Here is a 24,083-nt window from a genome sequence, read left to right as displayed (position 1 = left end):
GACCCCATCCATAAAGCACTGTTATATGGATGAGTTTGGACCATGGCCCCCACAAGTTCTACAACCAAACAAAAAAAATGAGGAAAGAAAGGAAAGTGTATTATATTTTTCTGAATATCTTCATGTTAGATTCTCATGAAAAGGTGATTTTTTTTATCTCGCTCGCTTCGCTCGCTCGGGACCTATATTAAGCTACTTCTTGCCAGAAGCGCCATACTCGGCCCCCTCGAGCATATAGAGCTTCGCCCTGCGGATGCTCATAATCATAACAAAAATCCTGTTCACCGTGGCGTACAAAAAAAGAGAGAAAAAAGGAAAGAGAGGAGGGTGAAATATGATCTTTTTAACATTATGTCAAAATCTATCACAAAATTTAATTTTTGCAATAAAAATGTCACTTTTTTTTGCTCGCTCGCTTATATATATGTATATATATATATATATATATATATATATATATATATATATATATATATATATATATATATATATATATATATATATATATATTTGCCCGTTACGCCATATCGCCCCCTCAAAATTTTTGCCTTATGACGCCATTGCCTGTTCCATGATATGACCGGGAAATTTTTGGCTCTTGCCCCCCCTGGCCACCGACCCCTGTTACGCGCTGCTCAGAAATCGCCGAGTGAAACGCTCCCCATCTTTTGATTTATAATTTGGAAAAAAACCAGTCCAATTACAAATTAATTTTGAAATTAAGGCATATTGAAAAAATAGCGGTGTTCTCGCAACACCATAAAGATTTTGATAGGACCGCATGTGGCATGTATCGTCAGTGTTAAATTCATTGCGTTAACTCACCGCGGTGTCAGTGTTTATTATTTCATCACTATTTGGTGTTATATTCAAACTCCTTGATTCACATTTGTACACCTCTGAGGAAGTGCTCTCATAACATCAACTGATGGTGTTTTAACACCGTAAAATAAACAGTGTATAAGATGAAGGTTTAGAAGTATGTGTTATCGGGACGTGCCCCTCTCGTGTTAGCAGCCATCTCAGTTGGGCCAGGATTATGTGCTGCTAATGGATAACTACTGTTTTTTGCACTCTGCTGCTGTTGCTGCATGTAATCGGGTTTTGCCGGTTTTCCTCGGTGATTTTCGGGTCTCGGTCGGTAGATGTACGATCTGTCTTCTTCCTTTGGTTGTAAAGCAGTGACGGGTTCTCTCATGTTTCGTTGGGGAGAGTAATTTGGAGGTCTGTTCACGTGCCGACGACTTTCGTTGTGGCCTCGACTGTACTCGGCGGAAGCGTTCGGGTTTTGGTTCGTTAATCTCCGTGGCGGCTCTGAGTAAATCGGCGGCCCGCCCGAGTACAGCGGTTGATCAAACGGGTCGCCTTGAGCCCCATCGTAAATGTAACTCCTTAAGTTGTACGACCTGTCTATTGGTTGCTCTAGCCCATCCTCTTCGTATCCCTGATTGACTTGGCCACGCCTATTTTCATTTCGAAGATATGATTGGTGGTTCGCACCTAGATTTGGGCGTGGCATCCTTGACTGCTGCCGGTTCCTCCTAGTCCGGTCTTCGGGCATATGCTCTCGATCAAACGCAGGTGGATACGGATAGTCATTCCGGATAGGAGGTTGCTGCTGATTTCTCGACTTACGGTCATCTCGACGGTTATCCGGATAGGGAGCCGGATGTCTGGTATTCTGTCGTGGTGGCATTGACTGCGGATGACCGTTTTGAACTGAGTGAGGGTAACGAGCGTAATTTGGTTCTTGGCCGAAATGAAGTGGCCGAGTTTGAGGAGGACGAGATTCATCATCTACCACGGGATTGTTAACGAATACACTATCCTGAATAGACCGAAGATTCTTCTGTCTTTCCTGAAGTGAAAATAACATAACAAAAACACATAAATAACAAATGTGTTCTGTGGCTTGCACACATAAGTATGAAAGAAATAAAATATTGGCTGCTGGCAACCCTTAAAGCTAAGAAATACTTTGGGGAGGTGGATTTTTTTTTCCTTCGCTAAACATCCCTTCCTCCAATCAATGGAAGGCTTCTTACTTTACGGTCTCTCAAAGTATAGCAACCTGAGGGCTATGACGAATTGGTATGTATTGCTATTATCATTAGTAAAGAGAAATGTTAAATGGACATAAATTGACCGTCCTACTTTTTTTTGGAAATCGTTACTTATAAAAACCGATAGATTTCCTTGTCAAATGGCCGTCATTTCGTGCAATCACATTTATATATTTCAGTTTAAAAAAATAAAGTTTCATGAAACAGGTCTTAAAAATCTTACCTCTTCCTCGTCTAAATCCTCCTTTACTTCCTCCTCAAAGTCTTCAACTGGCGTTGCTACGCAACAATAATAACAGTTCCACATGATAGTAATGATAAAGAGTAAGACGCCACCTACGGCCATGGCACTGAAGAAAAATACGCTGAAATAGTCCACTCCCACGTTGCCTGTTAAATCGTTTCCCATTGGTCGAGAGAGATAGGCACGATATGCGTAGACACATGCGCAGAGGATTTCACATGGAACCAGCAAGAAAGCCAATATGATGATAAATGTGCCCTGAAATAAAGATGAAAAAAGGCATTCATCATAAAAGCGTGACATGATAAGACGCCTAAAACTAAGGGGGCTGACCTTTGGGGACAGTGGCCCAATTAAAAAAAAATGCGTACGAGCAAAGCTAGCGACCCAAAATATGATTTATAATTATTATTCCAGTTTTGATAAACGTTGTTTGCTGAAATTATGTTATGTTGAAGACACATTACAATAAAATTTAACAGAATGATACAACTCAATGCGATTTGTTTTGAAGAGATGAGCTTCTCAGCCTCCCTAGTACGCCAGTGCCAGGAATGAAACCAAATAAACATCTTAGGTAAAGCATATTGGACAAAAATGCAAATGGTGTAAGCATCATGGGTTGTACTGATATACGTAATGAACTTTTCCTCACAAATAGATTACTGTTTTCTTGAGAAACTTGGTCTTGATAATATGCTTATAGGAGTTATTTTGAAAGAGGTCTAAATCCTTTTCATGTCGACGTTAGTGCATTTTAGCACCCACTTTGTAGCCGCTTCCTCCAATGCACCAATGCAAATCAAATCACAATGAACAGATTAGAGGTCATTGTCGACATATCCGGTCCGAATCTTATATAGGACGATGTGCTGTCCCGGTCCACCAAATTTCGACAATGACCTCTAATCCGTAAATTGTCATTTGACTTGCATTTTCAAAGGTGTTGTAGAAAGGGTCTGCGAAGTGATGGCTTTTATACACCAATATTAGGTCATTCGTTCACGGTAACTAAATTTCGGCTTTTCAAATGACCAAAATCGAACGATTTCGAGATACCTGTATTCGTAAATAAATGGTTTGATTCACTTACCAAAGATTTGAATTTGACACAAAACAATACGATGATCATGAAGCCTACTGTGAATGCCTGAAAGTAAATAGAAAGCATAAACAATTATATAAATTAATTAATATTTACATGATCTCTTCGGATCAAAGGCATTTATAACTAGGTTTATATTACAATCAACATGATATTACTAACTACTACAACTTCTACCGCTGCTACCACCACCACCACTACTACCACCACCACCACCACCACCACCACCACCACCACCACCACCACCACTACTACTACTACTACTACTACTACTACTACTACTACTACTACTACTACTACTACTACTACTACTACTACTACTACTACTACTACTACTACTACTACTACTACTACTACTACTACTACTACTACTACTACTACTACTACTACTACTACTACTACTACTACTACTCCTACTACTCCTACTACTACTACTAAACTACTAATATTACTACTACTAAAACTACTACTAATACTACTATTATTACTACTACTACTACTACTACTATACTAATATTACTACTACTACTACTGCTACTACTACTACTACCACAAATTTTACTGTTTATATTTAAATTGTTATTCTAAAATAAAAAAAATACCTACCAAAACCCCAGTCCACACAGAGGCGAAATAATTGAATTCAATCAACTGTCCATCAGGGCATTCGAAGTAACACGCCACCCATAGTCCAACTTCAGCCATGCCAAAGAAGATAAAGAGAAATGCGAGGACCAAGCCGCACCCTCCTAATGTGACGTCCATGTTTCCTGCTCAGCCTTTTCCTTTTTGATATTTTCTTTCTTTTATTTTGTCAGATGTAGCCTTTCAGTGAAAATCTGTGAATTTGGTTGCAAAGGGGAATTGATGATTAGGTGCAAAGCATCAGAGCTAAAAATAAATAAATAAAAAACATAAGCTGGGTGGGATAAAACGTAAAATAGCTTGACGCATGAACGCTTCCTGTTAGAAAAAATATTTATTTATTTCCGTTTTATTTCAGCAGGGTAGCCCTTTCAGTTACAAAACTGCTATACCAAGGGGCCCTGCACATTAAAAAAACTAATAAATATAAATAACAATTTACACACAAAAATTAGAACTATATACTTAAAGGTCAAGTCCACCCCAGAAAAAAAGTTGATTTGAATATATAGAGAAAAATCAAACTAGCATAACGCTGAACATTTCATCAAAATCAGATCTAAAATAAGAAAGTTATGGCATTTTAAAGTTTCGCTTATTTTTCACAAAACAGTGATATGCACAACTCAGTGTCATGCAAGTGAGTCAGTCGATGATGTCCATCACTCACTATTTCTTTAGCTTTTTTATTGTTTGAATTATTATTTCATTATTATCATTTCATTTTTACAGATTTGATAATAAGGACCAAGTTGACTGAATCATATAGTATTAAACAATGCTAATTCCACATGTTCAGGGAGGAATTAATCGTTGTTTCACTTGACAATGAGGAGAAAATTAAAATATTTCATATTTCATATAATAAAATACAAAATAAATTGTGAGTGGATGACGTCATCAGTCTCCTCATTTGCATACCGACCAGGATGTGCATATAAATGTTTTGTAAAATTAAGCGAAACTTTAAAATGTCATAACTTTCTTATTTTAGATCCGATTTTGATGAAATTTTCAATGTTATTCTTGTTTGATTTTTCTCTTTTTATTCAAATCAACTTTTTGTTGGGGTGGACTTGTCCTTTAACTACAAATATTTACTCAAGTAAAATCACATTAAATTAAAATTAAAAATCTAAAATCACATACAAGCAGAGTATTTATATTAAGTTTAAATTAAATTAAAAACAACACAACTACATGTATAATATTTACATTAAATTAAAGTTAATACTGCTTCTTTTTAAATCGGAGTTAAGAGTTAAAATTCTAGATCGTTTCTTAAATATGGGAAAAGATGTTATATTTGCATATTCTGGGGTAAACTGTTCCATAGATTTGAACCATAAAAATGCAAAGTTTTCTTGTAATACTCTGTTCGAGGTGTTTTGATTTTTAACGGGCAAGAATGTGCATATCGAGTTTGAAAGTTAGTATCACGATAAACATTAATTTCCTTTAAATATATGGGAACTAAATCATTAATTAATTCAAACATGATGTGATAGGTCGGATACTGTTGTCTTTGTACAATGGTTTGCCAGTTTAATTGGGTGCGAAGAACATTGGAAGGTATTGAAAAATCAGCATTAAAATCAAACGAGCATACTTGTTTTGGAGTTTTTGTATTTTCTTAATATTGCACTTACTAGTTCTGCCCCAAATAATGATACCGTAGTCAATATGTGGCAAGATTAATGCATTATATAACATGATTAATATATTGTGCGGAATATTGTGCTTTATCTGTCTGATACAACCAATTATTCTTGAAATCTTCGTAAATACTTTTTCAATATGTTTGTTCCATGAGGCAATGGCGTATAGAAGCCAAAACATTTAATGGGCACAACATGGGAAATCGGGTAAAAATCGATGAAATCTAAATGTCATGATACATTTCTAATATTATACTCAACAAAAATGTCATGTGTAAGAAATGAATCCTTCCCTTTTCTTTCTTATCCGCCGTTTCTCTTTTTCTTGGTCGTAGAACGTAGGGTTTTGCCAAAGTAATGGGGGGGGGGTGACCTAAATATATTTAGATGTTAACATTTTTTTGGGGGAAATTACAGAGATGTATTATTATTATTACATTACATTTTCTTGTTACAAAAGATCTCTCATTCAATTATTTCCTTTAATTTGGCTTTCCCTAATACCTTAGTCACATTTGCTCTACGGCGGCGGTGCGGCGAGTCGAAACAGTCGTTTTATTCATTTTTATTCAAACCACCTATATGTAGCTGGTACAAAAAATGTTAAAACGGCTGCTTTCGACTCGCCGTACGGCCGCCGTAGAACAAATGTGACCAAGGTATTAGTTTCTTCATGCCTTCCCCTTTTTCATCACTTGAAAAAAACGAGAGGGTGGGGCGGTCGCCCCTTTCCCATATCACCCCTCCCCCATGGGCGTCAACTCCACCATTGTTTTGTGCATAGTCAATTGGAAGTGCACGACCTCTATATACATAAACTGCTCTTATATAGAATATTGACTGCCATTCCTAAAAAGGGAGTCTTAGGTTTATAATACAATCAACATGATCTTATGTTCTCATCATCCCAAGTAAAGTTTGCAATCAGGCTAAGTGACTGGTTGCTTTGGATATTTAGTAGACCAAAACTAATGACAGTTTAAGCTATTATGTATGGGGGCGAAAAGTTGAACAATCGTGACGGAATGTATTTAAACCCCTTTGATCAATGAGGGCGCCGCGCGCCGGTGCGTTTGCTGCACTCACTCGCTTAAGTTTCATTTCAGTATTAGATACTGAACATAATTATTCATGCTTTGAATAAATCTCCGTCGCATTCTCAACCCAGTCTGTATTATATTTGCACACCGAGGCATCGACAACATAATTTAAACTTATCAGCAATATGAAGTACATGTATATGAAGTATGAAATCCCGGTAGGATTTATTCCTTGAACGCTTTAGCGCCTATTAATATGGCGGCTCAGCTACAGCCGGGGTAAAATATATATATCAAGTATCAAAGCGAAGTTGAGTATATGCACATAGTAACTGCGCTATATAAATGGCATATTATTATTATAAGTAAAATATACAAAAAATATAATATATTTTTTTAAACGTGTATTCCCTCCCTGTGTACGGCCAGCCAAACATGTCTACTTTTCTTTTTTCAAGCAAATATACTTCATTGGTTTAATGCCAGCATATTTACAATAAATAAGATAGCAAACCTTTTGTGTAAGCGGAAAGGTGCAAGGTATACATGCGTGTAAAAGATATTTAATGTGGGAATACGAGAAAGATACACAGTTCAACAAAAAAAAAACCGAACAGTGGCAAAATTGATGAGGATAGAACATGTATTATAATGTAGAAGAAAAACTTCCAGTAAATCAAATATAAGGATGAACAGTCAGAAGACAATCTAAATTTATAGGTTAATAGTGTGTAGGAACTATTGGCAAGATTACCATGTCTAAAAATGCGCATTATGTTGGTAATATCAAGAAATTTGTAATGCAATATCTGATGAAAGTTCAGCAAGAAAGTTTCACTTAAAAATAGGAAGAAATTATTTTGGATATTCGTGTAGCATTGGTTTTTTAACCCCATACACTCGAAACTGCATGGATTAAAAACAAATTTAGATCATTTATTATTAGTGAACATCCATTACTGGCTTTAGATTGAAACCTTACTAAATCCTTTTTAAAGCTTAGATAATTAAATCAAAATCTTTTTCGATTTAGAAGTAAACATTAAAATTGAAGCCAGAGTTTGCAGACAGGTCTCTAACAGTAGAGATCCATGAAATTTAGAATGTTCAGATCACACTTTTATGGCGTGCCGCGAGGGCACCCATTCGAGTAGGTCGATATATTATTTCAACAGTGCAGTGATATATATACCAAGAGAAAAGAGATGGCAAGAAAAAGAACTTTACGATGAAATTATAAAAATATATCAGTAAATAACTTAATAATTAGAATAGGCGTCCATGAATGATGTTTGTATTACATTTGCAATAATCATGATAATTAAAAAGGATAGATGAGCATTTCGAAGAATCATTTCAAAAGAATTGCCTATTAAAAAAATATTTATAATCAAAGAATGAAAATGGTTTTATTTCTCCTCGCATGATCTTTGCCATTACTCCTGAATGAACTGGATGAAAATCTAGTATCTACTAAAATGCTTGTATATTCTGGTGTTAACCCCCGGGTTTATTTATGAAAACAGCACTCATTATTATTGTTGTTGTTGTTATCATTATTATCATTATCATTATCATTATCATCATCATCATCATTATCATCATCATTATCATCATCATCATCATCTTTACCTGAAGATTAATTCATGGTTTCATGTTTTGATTACGTATCAAGACTAACGATACAGTCACAACGGCAAAGCCGACTCTACACCGATCAAACCTATTACATGATTACCAATAACATACAGCTAAGAAGACACGTGAAGGAGTCTGTATTTCCCTATAAACCTCTTGTGAGGCCTCTCAAATATGCAACACAATGAAGAAACTTTCCCATTGTTGTTAAATTCAATGGTTGAAATGAGGAAATCCGAGCAAATTTACTCAAAGCCTACTTCTGTCAAAGAAGCATACATTGTACGAGTGTTTTTGATACTACCAAAATAGCATACCTATGTCCGTTCTCTATCCCATCTGTATCGGTGCTTACATTGTATGCAATATCTTTCATTATGGTTTCCCTTTTTATTTCTTCTCTTTACGATATATATAATATAATATATATATATGTATGTATATATATATATATATATATATATAACCTATATGTATATGCGATGTTACATTATTCTGTGAATTACTTTTTTAAAGCAAGTATTCTCATTTTTAACTACATTCACCCAGGGACCTGGGAAGCGGGGGTGCACCCCCAGAAATTATCCTGGGGGTGCTGCGTGTATTATTTTCCATAGGCAGCACCCCCACGAAATCAGGTTCCCCCTGTATTTTTTAAAATATGTTATAATGTACATAATTATCACATCCGACAATCGCAAATCATTTCCATAGTCTTTCACATATTCCAATAACATCCCTCCTATAACGCGACTCAATCAAACTCCAGCGGGGCAGCACTCCGATACAGACGTGGTCGCGCGCAATACGTGGTAACCATAAACACTCTTCGATAGCAGGGAGGGACATGGGTGTGGTTGGACTTAAACTTCCAGGTTTTATGTCGAATCAAGTGTGCGCGAGCCCGACCGCCCGTGTTTTGTACACAAAAATTACAAGTCAAACAATAGAAATCAAATTTCACAGTCTTTTTCGCCCTGCCCCATGCCCCTGGGGGCTGGGAAGCGGGGGTGCTGGGGGTGAAGCACCCCCAAAATTTGGGGGTGCTGTGTGTGTTATTTTCCATAAGCAGCGCACCACCTGGAGATCTAGTGGTAGGTATGATAAATGACAGAAATGTAATGAAAATGAACGACGTTTTGTAGAATATACCCCCCCTTTAGAATTTTCCGACACATTACTTAAAATAGTGTTTAAATTCACCCTCTATCATATCGGAATATCAAACATTTTCTGCTCGCGCTTCGCGCTCGCATTATTGATTTTTATAATAAAAAATGTGCTTAGAATGCCCAGATACTAGGTCTAACTCTTAACACGCGCACGCATGTTTATTCAGATACGCAGCTTGATTGGGGGGGGGGGGGTACTCCGGGCTGAAAATATTTATATCAAATACATTTTATCAAAATAAATAAATTTTATCAAAATCTGATAACTATTAGTTAAATTATTCAATTCTAAAGTTTAGCAATATTTTATGAAAATGGTGATATGCATGTCGTCATGAATATTTAATAGGTGGACTGATGCTGTCACATCCCCATTATCCTGTTTCTTGTATTACTACATGGAATCAAAATTGTTTCATTTTTTTCATACCAGATAATGAAATAAGTTGCAGCAAAGAATATCCAATGGACTAAATCAGTTGTCAATTCAACTGTTCTGGGTCTTGAAAGGAAAATATTGAATAAACCTAATTTTACATAATGAAATACAATAGAACAAGTGGGGATATGACATCATCATTTTGCTCATTGAATATTAATGAAGACATGTCTAAAACTGTTTCACTGGAATGATACTAATCTTTGAAATGCAATAACTGTGAGATTCCTTGTCTGATTTTTATTCTTATGTTCGTCTGAGGTTTCTTTATCTGTTCAAACCATTTTACATTTAGTGTGGAGTTTCAGATCAGAATATCAAAAATTTTCTGCTCGCGCTTCGCGCTCACATTATTTTTTTAAAATTTAAGAATACATGTATATCCAATTACCCATCATTTTCTTGATTTACAAAACATGAATAGAATGTCCCGTTTTCAGGTCTGAAATCTCAATTTTGTTTCCGCGCTCGCATCAATTGTATAGTTATATACCTCCTGTTCATGATTAGAAAAGTTCAAAAGATGTCTCGTTTTTAGGTTTGAAATCTCATCTTTATTTCCGCTCGCGCTTCGCACTCGCAGCAATTGTATAGTTTTATACCTATCCTCATCATGTTTAGAAAAGTGCTTAGAATCTCTCGGGTTTTTTTTTTTGGTCTGAAATCTCAACTTTGTTTCCGCTCGCATCAATTGTATAGTTATATACCTATCCTGTACATAATTACAAAACGTGCTTAGAATGTCCAGTATTTAGGTCGGAATGTCAAATTTTTCAGCTCGCGCTTCGCGCTCGCATTATTTGATTGTTGATATACTGTATGTATCGTCTTCATGGGTAACTGCAAACAGTCCTTATAACACGTCCCTTTCGATCAGACCAGAGCGTATATAAAAATATCTGCTCGCGCAGATCACGCTCACAATTATTATTATTTTTATTATTATTTTCAGGACAAAATACATGAAATTTCCACAAAAAATAGCTCGCGCTTCGCGCTCGAATTATCTAATTATATATTCATGTTTTTTTACAAGAAGAAAGCTAAGAAGTGACTGTCATATACAATGTATATGTATATATATATGTGTGTGTGTGTGTGTGTGTGAGGGTGTATGTGTGTAATTATGGAAAACTGGTGTCTGTCCCCCCACTTTTGAGAGAGATTTCAGCACCCCCACATTTTGTCAATAATTTCTACATTACTGGAAAAACAATGCATAGCAGATTACATTTATATGATTTTTACTCAAATTATGATGCACTGATAAACGAACAATTTGGGTTGAGGGGGAGGGCACTGAACTGCTTATGGTGTGTTATTTTTTTTCAAATCATATCCTAGATGGAAGCACCGTGGTGTAGTAGTTCTGACTCTCGCCTTGTAATTAGAGGGTCGTGTGTTAATTCGAATCCCACCATGACCTAGCTTTCTTTGGCAAGGCGTCAATCCACAATTTGCCACTCTCCACCCAGGTGTTAAATGGGTACCCGGCAGGATGTGAAAGCCTATGTATAGTATTCCTGGCAATTGAGTCTTGGAACTCTTGTTGGAATGCTCCCCAGGGAATAGGGAAGGTGCATACATTGTATGCGGGCATGCACGGATTGGATGACCGGATAAATAATATATCTGTAAAGCACTTAGAGACGTCGTTCCGATGTGTTAAGCGCTTTATAAATGCGGATTATTATATTATTATTAGATAGATTGGGTAATGGCATTTTTGTATATGCGTTGCATAGACCTTTCTTACTAGGCATCTGACAAAATCGATCACCTAATTCTTCTTTTAAAAAAAATCATACTATGGAATATAAGGAGTATGTTTTAACAGGTTGAAATCATATGCAATGGACAGAAAACAGTATGTGGATAGTCAATGGTGTCATTTCATATTAAAAATAATTAATGTATGGAGTTCCACAAGGTTGTATTTTGGGGCCTCTTCTGTTCGTGTTATATGTCAATGATATTATAAAATACTTGTATTTCATTTTCTCTCTCTGCTGACGATACTGTTATTATATTATCTCAGAAAAATATTAATTTTTAATAGCATAAACAAACATCTAGGTATTATAGCAAAAGCATTCTTTTCAATTTTGAAAAAAGAATAAGTATAGTTTATTTCTTTAAAAAGGGGGAATGTCTGAAAATCACGAAAATATATCTGTTCAGAATAATACTGTTCAATGTATTCTATGGGCAATTCCATAAAATATGTACGTACGACCCCATGTATGTGGGACCTTCATGAAATTTTCTGTCTCTGATTTCTGGTTCTTATAACAGTCTGTAATGCTCTCAAATGATCATGACTTGGTCAGTTTATGAAGTGAAATAAGAATCAAGAAAAATTGGGGTCGGACGGCGGACGTACAAGAAGGTTGATTATTTTATGGAATTGCCCCTTTCGATATCATTTGTTGGTATTACAGTGGACGAGTTCCTGAACTGAAAGACGCATGTTAATGATGTTTCTTTAAAATATCGAGAAGTACTTGCAAAGCCATGTCATATAAACTTATCCAATTGTTTTTATACAAGTTATTAATGTTGCTTCACTGGCGGATCCAGGGTGGGGCAAATCCGGGCCGTACCCCCCTTTTGAGAGCCTTAACACAAATTTATAATGTAAAATGCCGTTTTTACACAAATCTGACCCCCCCCCCCCCACCTGAAGGTCACAAACTCACAATATATTTTTAATGGGAATTATGTCGCTCATATACAAGTGAGGATTTTTTTTTGCTTGTCAAATTTTACTAAGGCGGCGAATTTACCTTCAATTTTAGGTAAAAACCCATTATTTTCATTTTTTTTGCTTGTCAAAAATTTTCTTGGGAAAATATGCCCCCCCCCCCTTGGAAATCCTGGATCCGCCCATGTGTAGCTTGATAACTCAAATATATTACATTTAACATACTGCAATACCGTTTTGGGGTAATTCACATTTGTCCCATTTCGACAGCTTAAGATCTATTCAAAAGAAAGGAGTTCGAATGATAACTCACTCAGAATATAACGCTCATAGTAATCATTTATTTGTACAAATGAAAATTCCTCCAGTTCAGGAGCTTGTAATATTAAAGGACAAGTCCACCCCAACAAAAAGTTGATTTGAATAAAAAGAGAAAAATCCAACAAGCATAACACTGAAAATTTCATCCAAATCGGATGTAAAATAACAAAGTTATGACATTTTAAAGTTTCGCTTAATTTCACAAAACAGTTTTATGCACATCCTGGCTGGTATGCAAATAAGGATACTATGACGTCATCCACTCACTATTTCTCTTGTATTTTATTATATGAAATATGAAATATTCTAATTTTCTCCTCATTGTCAAGTGATACAACGATTAATTCCTCCCTGAACTTGTGGAATTAGCATTGTTTAATACCATATGGTTCAGCCAAGTTGGTCCTTAATTATTGTTAAATCTATAAAAAATGAAATATTGTATAATTCAAACAATAAAAAACAAAAGAAATAGTGAGTGATGGACATCATCGACTGACTCACCTAGTTATGCATATCACTGTTTTGTGAAAAATAAGCGAAACTTTAAAATGTCATAACTTTCTTATTTTACATCTGATTTGGATGAAATTTTCAGCACTATGCTAGTTTGATTTTTCTCTATTTATTCAAGTCAGCATTTTCCTGGGGTAGACTTGACCTTTAAACATGCTTATGTTTAATTTTCATATTGGTAACATTCCTCGAATCTTTATAAATAGGTTTATAAACAATTCTTTCACCCATTCGCACAATGCAATGTAAACACATTAACCCCGTGAACATACCACCAAAACGTTTAATTTATTTGCATATGAAGGATTAAGCAAATGGAATGATTTAGAATTTTAGACAAAAATATCAGGCCATTCCTTTACTATGTCAAGGTTGCATGGTAAAATGAATTATGTAAAAGGGGCTTTTTTTTTAATTAAACTTATTTTTACTGGGTACATGAGTACAATTTTCGTTCTTTGCAAACATTTTTCTTTCATTCTTGTTCACGCTTTCTCTCTCTTTTCTCTTTATATCGATCTATCTTTCCCTATATTTCTCACTCTCTTTCTTTCTTTTCCTCCTCTTTTATCTATATCTCCTTTCCCCCTTTTGTATGCATGATTTTCCATTAAATGTTGTGTGAGGGTGTATGTCGTATGTATGTATTATGTTGCTAACTTTACTTCCCCCTCTTTTGGTATTTGCATCGCTCCTTAGTTGTACGAAGCTTTTACAACATACTCGTTGGCGCACATCCACACATAGAAAGAGAAATACGAAAATTAAGTTAACCCCTAACCTTCATGCTTCAGTTATACCAACAAAGCCTACTCCAAACCGATTGATGGTATACTATTCGAAATAACGTAAAAGGTTTGATCGGTCTACAATCAGTCCTGTCTGTGTGGTTGTATGCATTATGCGGAACCAAATCCCAACCTCTGAAAAACACAAATGATTGTGCGATTATCACGAATAGATCACACACGCAATTACTCTTTTGGATACTAGATTTTCTTCTTATCAAAAGAATGGCATATTTTCGCGATCACTTCGAGAATCACGGGAAATCTATCGTCTGACATACACAATAGTTTGATTATCACTCAATTTCAATATGCACGCTATTTTACCCTTATTTTTTTGTTTCCTGGTGCCCTAATTCCTCAAATTGTCCTCTTAAAAACCACTGTACAAAGCATTGATCGCAGTAGTCTTCGATATATTAACAACCTGAATGCTCATGGTATGAATACATATTACTTCTGAAAATTCAACCGATCGGAGCAAGTGAGAAAACAACTTACGTTTTATTTGAACATTTTTTTCTTCATGAATAATTTCACTTAAAAGTTCTTGGGGTTTTGAAACTTGTATTTTTCTCTGATTATAGATTGTAAGATTGATCATCGAATGAAATCTTAAATCTTGATAAAATGCTAGGAGCCTATAGTGTTATGGTACAGCATGATCCCCAATCACTGGCGGAAGGGGGGGCACATCCTGCCTGTCCCCTCCCCCCATTTGAGAGCCATAATAAAAAAATATAATGTAAATATACCCTTCTTACGCAAGTGAGGGCATTTTTATTTTTGCTTGTCAAATTTTCATCAGGAACATGTGCCCACCCCTCCGTTTGGAAAATCCTGGATCCGCCCTTGTCCCCCATTTTCTCTACATCTCACTAAAATATAAATAAGTGCACTGTGAGATAGGAAGACTGGTAGGATGATACGATTTTTACCATTATAAATTTCTTTCTGTTAAGGATATAGATTCCTCACTGTGAGGATAATACTAATAATAATGAACAATAATACTGATAATAATGACAGGTTATATCAGCAATGAAGAAGGGCAAAGCAAGTGGGGTTGATAACATTATGCCAGAACATGTCATCCATTCCGGCCCAATCTGTCGTAGTCTCCTCCTTCTTCTGTTCAACGCGTGCATGGATTTGACACATATACCCGAGCCTATGAAGCAAGTCCTTGTGTTACCAATACATAAAGGCAAGGGTAAGCCAACCAATGACCCATCAAGCTATCGTGGAATCTCCCTCACTCCAACCTTCTCCAAAGTACTTGAACTGCTTCTGAAACCCCATCATCCCTGATGAACTCCAGTTTGGCTTTCAAAAAGGTAGGTCCTGCATCTTGACCTCAGCATGCCTGCAACTGTCCATCGAGATCAACAGTAGCTACAAGAACTCTACCTACGTTGCTTTCCTAGATGCACAAAAGGCATTTGATTGTGTGTGGCATGATGGCCTCTTCAAAAAGATACGTGACACCACTGTTCATCCTTCAATTGTGGCCCTCCTTGCAGAATCTTACAAAGATGCTAATAGCAAGGTTCTTTGGGAAGGAAGAGCATCTAATTCAATTCTACTGGAAAAAGGTGTGAGACAGGGTGCCATACTCTCACCATCCCTATACACACTCTTTATCGACAACCTGATAAAGACCCTCAAAGAGAAAGGTCTAGGATGCAGTTTTCAGGGGAGGTATACAGGTATAATCGTTCTCGCAGATGATGTAGCCCTACTTGCCTCCTCTGCTGTTGAGCTACAAGAGATGCTATCCGTCACCCATGAGTACACCAAGAGGTGGCAATACTCCATCAACCCCTCTAAAAGTGCTGTTGTTGTCTTCAATGAGAAGTACACCTCTCTTGACAAAAGGCAACAATCTTCATGGATGCTGGCTGAGGGTCAGTCCATCAATAAGGTTTTACAACATCCCCACCTAGGTATCACCAAGTCTTCAATGCGATCTGACCCTACCATAGACATCATTGCAAGAGGACTTAGGACCTTTTACTCCCTCCATGGTGTCGGAGCGTATACATCGGGCCTATCTCCACACCTCTGTGCGAAGCTGTGGACAGTATTCTGTGTCCCCAGGATGTTATATGGCTCCTCTATCGTCTCCTTAACATCCCACCAGGCTAACCGCATAAACATCGCCCAAAACCAGTTATTTAAGAAGATTTTGGGAATCCCTCGGAGTGCAGCGAATGAATCAGTGTTCACTCTCACGGGCATTACCCCCCTCATGTCACAAGTAGAACTGGATAGCCTCCTCATCATAGGTCAGCTAACATCATTATCTGAAGACCGCTTTGAGAAGAGGGCATTTGTACATGCTTCTATCCGCGGTGTACCCCTCGTGAAATCCTGGAACCTCCTCCTCTTCAAGTACAACCTACCAACCCTTCTCTGCCTAATTGAACACCCGATCCCATATCACAAGTGGAAAGCCATATGTAGGAAGTCCATCTATTCAAAAGTGCTGCAGGACACTACTAATGCCATTGCATCTAAGTCATCGCTGTCCTTTTGGAAAGATATTGACAGTCTCCCACCATCTTCTCTGCTATTTCCAGAAGGATTAGCCCCTCATCTCCGTAAGGCACAGATTATCAGAGCTCAGCTCCTCACCCAAACATACCCCACCCAGAAGCGTCTCTCAAAAATTGGCAAATCCCAAACTGCCTCCTGCCTGCTATGCAAAGATGGTGATGAAGACACCCTTCACTTTATCTCCTCTTGTAGCCATCTACATTCTCGGCGAGTCGCCTTTATGGCAAATGCCAACAAGATGCTGCCTGATTTGGGGATGAGTGCCAGTCTCCACATAGATGACCCTCTAGCATTTGCCCTGCTAATTCTCCTCCCAAACCAAGACCTCTCTGCAAACACTGTAAAATCTTTTACGACACTTGCCCTCAATTTCTTGCTGAAAATCCATATGTTTAGATCTTCTACACTTGAATCCTAGTCCTCTCTGCTGAATACATCTACCTTCTCTGACTGACCTCTCTTACAATACATACTAAGCTACATATACCATTTTGTGCAGGATCTCTCTGCTGATCTCCGAAGCTAACGGAGGAAGAAGAAGAAGAAGAAGAAGATAATAATTATAAGAACAACAACAACAATAATAATAATGATAATAATAATATCAATCATATTACAATAATGATGATTAACTTTTTTATCCTGCGTCTGTGAATGTTTTTAACAGAAATATGGCGCGATATAAATGCTGCATGTGGATTATCATCATGACAATGATAATAAAAATCATGATACTAATTATATCAATAATGATAATACAGTAATGATAATGGTAATGATGATGCTAATAATGATAAGGATGTATGTGTTAAACTTAAGTTAATCATATACTCATTGTCATTATCAATATCACACACACACACACACAGAGCGAGAGGGAGCGAGACAGAAAGACAGAGAGGGATGATTTAGGCGTTTCAGGGAATCCCGTTTTCAAATCGTTGAACTCGCCACCTAAAATATATATACACAATCATTACCGCTGGGTTGGTTTACTTACCTTATTGTCCGGGTGCCATTACATTTCAATCATTCTCCAAGAGAGTTAATCGAGCCAAGTCAAGTAGAAGTATTAATGCTAGAAATCTGCAAGGAATGAATGCCCCCGATGTCCATACACATTTGTTGTAAAAATTACGATCGAAAAGGAATATGGGCCGGTGAATTGGTGAGAGAGAATTGAAGAAGACACACGCTTTCAGATTTAGGGTGCTTCTGTCCTCAAATTATTATCACCTTTGACTTGAGTTCCGTTCAGAGGCGAACGCATGTGCGTTAACAGTGGGCGGATATTTCTGAAAACACACTGCAAAATACGCTTATCTGTACATGTACTTGCCACCAAAATTGGAACCTTGCAGTGACGCAATGAGTGTTTGAAGCGCGTGACGACATCGAGATTGTTGCAGAAGCGAACTCTTTGCCGAGCGAAGTTGACTCAAGTTTACTTTGTATTGTGAAGGGAGGGCTTCCTTTAGAACTCTTCGCTGACTGTTGTATTCAAATGTGGGATGAGTGTGTGTTGGTTTATTGTGTGTGCGTGTGTATAGAGGGAGTGTGTGTGTGAGTACGGTGAGTGTATAGATAGGAATGCATTCCATGATGATTTTGCTATTGTGTAATGGTTTACATGAAATCAGTGCGCGCCACGCACCGTTACACACGAATAGAGGCGCCATAAAGCAAACTAGACTCATTCACTCTGCCACCCTTAACAGTAATAGGGAAATACTAGACTCGGTCACGTGAAGGAAATACGTTTTGCTAACAAAACGGCTGAGATATTTTTACCATAATTCAGTATGTATTATCACATGCATGGAAATTATTTATGGAAATGGGTCGAAATACTGCAGAGGGAACGATGAGTCGCGATATGACGTGATAGGACGAGCTATTGATAATCGTATCAGTTTACACCAACCCACTGGGCAATTTGTTACCGATTACCAATTTTACCGGTTATTACCGGTAATATCACCCGGAAATTTGAGTAACACCAAATATTACCGTTATTACCATGTTATTACCGAAATTATAATTCCTGTTGATACCTGTTACTGTTATCACCCTGATAAAACCTACATTTACCTAGTTACAACAGGGTGATGAGGGGTAATAAGGGTAATGTTGAATGACTTTGATTGGTTATAACATTGCAAACTTTAGTAATAAGAGCAATCTTACAGCAATCCCAGCGAAATTTTCAAAGTCCAAAAAATTACTGTTATCACCCTGATGAAACCAACATTTTACCCAGTTACAAACAGGTTGATAAGGGGTAATGGGTAATGTTGAAACGCTTCCATTCCCAGACAGCAAAGTATCTGGATCACATACGGTTCTTATCTGGGATATCTGGGTCCCATATGGGCCCACATGGAACCCAGATGAAAACATATACTTGAACCCACATGGTGCCCAGATAGGACTCAGATGGAAACGAGACCTCCAACCCATGCGGAACCCATTAATATTGGGTAAATGGAGTAATATCAGATGGTAATATCAGGAAAATGCTGGGAATATTAGTTACTCATGAATATTCATTCCTACAATAAATGGCCAAAATTTTAGCTAATATAGCTGTAATAATTAATGTGTTTATGTTTATGCAATTATTCCACCCAGAAAATTTTCAGAAAAATGTGTAGTTTATATATCATATTAGTCATAATCATGACATTAATTTTAGAAAAATGTTTTAGGGTTGAATAATTGTTAACCATAATTTGTCAAGTGTTGTAAACTCGCTCAATATATAGAAGTAAATGACAGGGTTTGGTGGATAGGTGTAGGATAGGATTAGGATTAGGATGTAGGATTTTAGGATAGGATAAGATGATATGGCTTAGAGTATGGAGTTGTAAAAATGTGCTTCAATGACCCTAATGACACTAATTGTTTTTTTAATGAGCCGACATTAATTGGGTAATATTGGGTAAACAGAGTAATATGAGGTGGTGATATCATTAAAATGCTGGAAATAGTAGTTACATCATACTGAGAAATATTGGGTAAATGGAGTAATATCAGGTCCAGGTAATAAGAGGGAAGGATTGGTCTACTATTTCCCTGTTATTACCCACTGTTGTTACCGTAGTAATATCCATGTTATTACCTGTTACAACCCGGGTAATGTCAGGTAAAATGCCCAGTGGGAATGACAGCTCTTGTCGTTCTGGAGTTGGTTTCATCGATGTAGCTATAAACACTAAAAAAGGAAAGATTTCGAGTTTATTTTTGTTGCCTATAATCATGCATGTAACATCGGCTGAATAGTGTGACCTCCACCTTAAGTGAACAAAGTGCAGAATGCAACTTTTTGTTCTTTGTTTGCAACATGGTATACATTATGTAACGTAAAAAAAAAGATGGGGGGCTTAAGTCATGCGGCCCATCCCCTGATTCCACAGCCCTTATGGTGAAATAATTTAATGATTAGTGTTTACAGATATGGAGTGAATGGTGGTTTATCATTCAACAGAACAAAATGTCTCGGCACTGGTAAGGTTCTTAATTAACCCGGGGCTTAAAATCAACATCACTGATTATAATATTATACAGATCACTGAACTGAAAATTGAGATTATTTTTTCCTCATACATTCTTTAAAAATCATTTTTTTAAATTCCCCCCCGCCCATCCTCATACGTTTTACCACCACTTTTATAATACACTGTAGTTTGTCTTTCATATACGGTATGCAGCCTTGTAGCAAGGGTTTTCAATTAGGGGGCTCGATTCTCGATTTTTTTTTCTTTTCCTTTTATGCAACATTTAACGAGCAAAATTAGAAAAAAGGGCCATCCCGGCGTAAAAAACTGTTTTCATTCCTTTATTTTTGGCTTTGGAAAATTTAGGGGGTTCGAACCACCCCCTCCCCCTGGCTACGGGCTTGGCATGTATGTCAAAATTATTCAACGCTTTGTTATGTTTGATGTTTGAAGAGATTTCATGACTTTATAAAAAAAAAAATGTTTATCAGGACAGTGAGCGTAGGGGGCGCTCATTAAAAATACATATTTTGCACAATAGCTTTTTTCGTGTGTGGAAAGTATTTAAAAGTAATTAAGGCCTCTGCCTTTCATATTATTTTGCTTTCAAATCTCTCTCTCTCTCTTCCATCTATCGTTCAATCAATATCCATAGTGAAGTTTAGAATAGTAACATGAGATCCGAGATTTTCAAACATTGTCAACCTTTTCAACATTTAAATTGCCTTTATGTTCACAGGGGGGGGGCAATATTTGTATGACGCAGCCCTTTAGATTTCTATCTGTATTACCTTTTCCTCCACTTTCCTTCGTTTTCTCCCCCCCCCCCCTCCCTTCTTCATTACTTAACAAGAACCATTAGGACGGAAGCCTCCTATCCCCCGGACCGCCGCCCTCTTGTTAACGATTTTGGGTAATGCATTACGTTTTGTTCACATACAGTTTCCTCTTTAGTTGATCGACCATTGTTCTTCTGGTTATTTGGGCTATATTAACATGATTAAAGTCCTACAGTTATATTACACGCCCGACCGACCAAATGATATTTCGTTATTTCCAATGACATAGGTCAAGGGTTTTGCTGGTTGCTTCCTTCGCTCGCGACTTTCAATGTATTTTTGCCATAACACCACTGGTACTGGTAGTGGTACTTTGTAAAAATAGGACAAAACAAAGAAACAAAATGACAGTAGAAGGAAGATTTGATCAAAACATCCTCGTTTGTCATCAAACCATACATCAATCACTTTGTATTTATTTGGAGAAACTGAAGGGGAAAAAATAAATCTCAAACTCTCACAAAAAGAAGCTCCTCCTCTTTTGATATACATTATCTTCTGAACCTTTCGCGTGATAAGCGATGAGAGTGACCCTTGACCCATATCATCAACATAACGTGTGATGAATGATGTAATGTCAAAGGGCAGAAATAAAGAAGTACATCCTTCATGGTAAGTATATCATTTCGCTTTTTGTTATATTTTCCAACTAAAATTTGGGGATTATTAAAACAATTGTAACTCAGCACTGTGCCAATATCCTAACATCGGTCGCTCTAATGTAACGCATAGCCCTATAATATACCAAACAGTTTCCAAATGCTTATCATTAGTATAAGTACTGCAAATTATATATGTTAATCTTCCAAAGACTGTAATGGGGCAAAAATGAAAAGATGAAGGCATAGGCCAAGAGATAATATTTTTAGTTGTGTATCTTTGTAGTTGTAAAAGTAAACAATGTCGTCATATATTTGGCAAGCTCTAATGAAATTCGTATTCTATTTTTCTTTTTCAAAATTGGTACTCTTTCGTTTACAAAAGAATTGAAATCATTATATTGGAAGATATAAGTGACAATCAATGATAAAGAAAGTATACAAAATATTAATTTTGTTAAAAAATATTCATAATATTTACACATCTTAATGAATAGAGATCTGTAAATATCTATGCACTATGAAAAATGGGGGATTCACCAAAAATCATAGCTTTTACGATTTACTGGTAATAAAGAACAAACGCAAATAAATAACAAGCATAATGATAAACAGAAGACAACAATATTAGCATTGAAAAAAAAAAACAATGATATAATAAGAAAGCATGTATTCTGTTAATATTTAGGGGTTTAGCTCACCCCAACATTATACATCTGAACATCAGTTCGTTTTATGAGTAAGAGGAACATCCCTCTGATGTCACAATCAATTTTAAATTAGAAAATGAGAGAAATATACAACATGAAAGAGAGGATTATTCACGATTGTCTTTCTTTTATAGATATCAATATGTGCTACAAAAAAATGAATTGCGTTCAAAAACATAAGTAATGATTAACAGTGTGCAAAAAGAATGACGACAAACCAATCAATTCAGACATGCTATCATGTCTATCATCATGATCATGGTCATGATCAAGTATTAAAATGAATTTTATATAATTAATCAGACACAAGTAGGCCGTATATATTAAAATCCAACCAATCTCAATATATATCTCGTCAATTAACCGTTATTGTTCATATCATTTCTCTGTTGGAGGAAATTAAAGATTTAAAGCCATGTTTGGACGCGCGTCAGAGAAGACATACCACACTCATGTCTCATTTTGTTTACCTATCTCAAATGTCACTTGTAATGTCAATCATGTCAGTAGGCGTATATTTCCCGATTGCATGGGTAAAGGCAGGAACGCCGCTATGGATATTTTGATATGGAGGGGGAGGGGTGTAAAACGACCTAAAGCTGACGTCATTATTTTTTATATTATCAATTAGTAAGGCTATTTTTAGGAACACACCTCTGGTTCATCTTTTTTTACAATTTTCTTCTATATATTGACATTTTTCTTCTCCCATGTCTTTTTATCCCTCCTTTTCAAAATGTTTTTTTTTTAACTACTTGAAACCACCATGGATACTGTGGCTTCGCCATTGTAAAAAGAATGAAGCCAAAATTATTGTATCTACTAAAATTCTTAAGGCCAAGCATCCCCTATTTATATTTTATTCACAAAAAAGCAATACAAACAATATTGACCTTATCCAGTTATCACTAGAAACAAAAACCATAGAAAATTGGATGTTGAAGAAACTTTTTATCAACATACATAATGCCGGATCTGCATGAGAATATTTTTTTTTTATTATTAGTATAGTTGCATTAGCTGTGTCATTTCCCCCTGCCACATTTTTTCTTCTTTTATTTCAATCCCTAGTGTAAACCATAAACAGAACATAGTGCGCTTAGAAACACCAGTAGTAAGCGCCTTATAAATGTTATGTATTATTATTATTATTGTTATTATTATTATTATTCGAACAACATTATACAATTATACATTTTGTCTCCTTGTAATGCACATGACTGTTTTGTAAAGAATAAGGGATATTTTTAGGCCTTAAATGTCATAACTTTCTTGTGCTAAGTCCGATTTTGATTTTCTCTCTTTAGTCAAATCAATTTTTTTTCTTTCTTGGGTGAACTTGACCTTTAGGTAAACTCCTTGAAAAAAAATTATGCCATAACAAGGGTCATCCCCTTCCTGTGAAATATCTTTCCGTTGAATCATAATGTTTTCGGTTGAGATAGTCTTTGTTACTTATTTCAGGATTTAATTTTTTCCCGGACAACGATATACCGTCCAAGGTTATAGAAACGGCATTAAAGCTTAAAGGGTCTGAACTTTAAGA

General features: G+C 36.4%; 1 protein-coding gene across 1 annotated transcript; it reads right to left on the bottom strand.

Moving 5' to 3' along the window:
• Positions 1 to 670: 670 nt before the first annotated feature.
• Positions 671 to 4,256, bottom strand: LOC129263915 (uncharacterized). The gene is made up of 4 exons (XM_064100681.1): positions 4,019 to 4,256; positions 3,401 to 3,457; positions 2,287 to 2,565; positions 671 to 1,858 (listed from the first exon to the last, which is right to left on the bottom strand). The coding sequence occupies exons 1-4, from the start codon at positions 4,175 to 4,177 to the stop codon at positions 974 to 976; spliced, it is 1,380 nt and encodes a 459-aa protein (XP_063956751.1). The 5' UTR covers positions 4,178 to 4,256; the 3' UTR covers positions 671 to 973.
• Between the last annotated feature and the right edge of the window lie 19,827 nt (positions 4,257 to 24,083).

Source organism: Lytechinus pictus, chromosome 6 (genome assembly GCF_037042905.1).
Source record: "Lytechinus pictus isolate F3 Inbred chromosome 6, Lp3.0, whole genome shotgun sequence".
Taxonomy (NCBI): domain Eukaryota; kingdom Metazoa; phylum Echinodermata; class Echinoidea; order Temnopleuroida; family Toxopneustidae; genus Lytechinus; species Lytechinus pictus.
Note: the sequence above shows the minus strand (reverse complement) of the source record. Positions and strands in the feature narration are given on the sequence as shown.

Bases quoted from the DNA above. Each gene is read 5' to 3' on its own strand.
- LOC129263915 (XM_064100681.1), bottom strand. From the start codon at position 4,177: ATGGACGTCACATTAGGAGGGTGCGGCTTGGTCCTCGCATTTCTCTTT. The intron at 2,566-3,400 runs GTAAGTGAATCA...TCTTTATTTCAG, and splicing joins GTGTCAAATTCAAATCTTTG to GGCACATTTATCATCATATT. The intron at 1,859-2,286 runs GTAAGATTTTTA...TTTTCACTTCAG, and splicing joins AGGATTTAGACGAGGAAGAG to GAAAGACAGAAGAATCTTCG.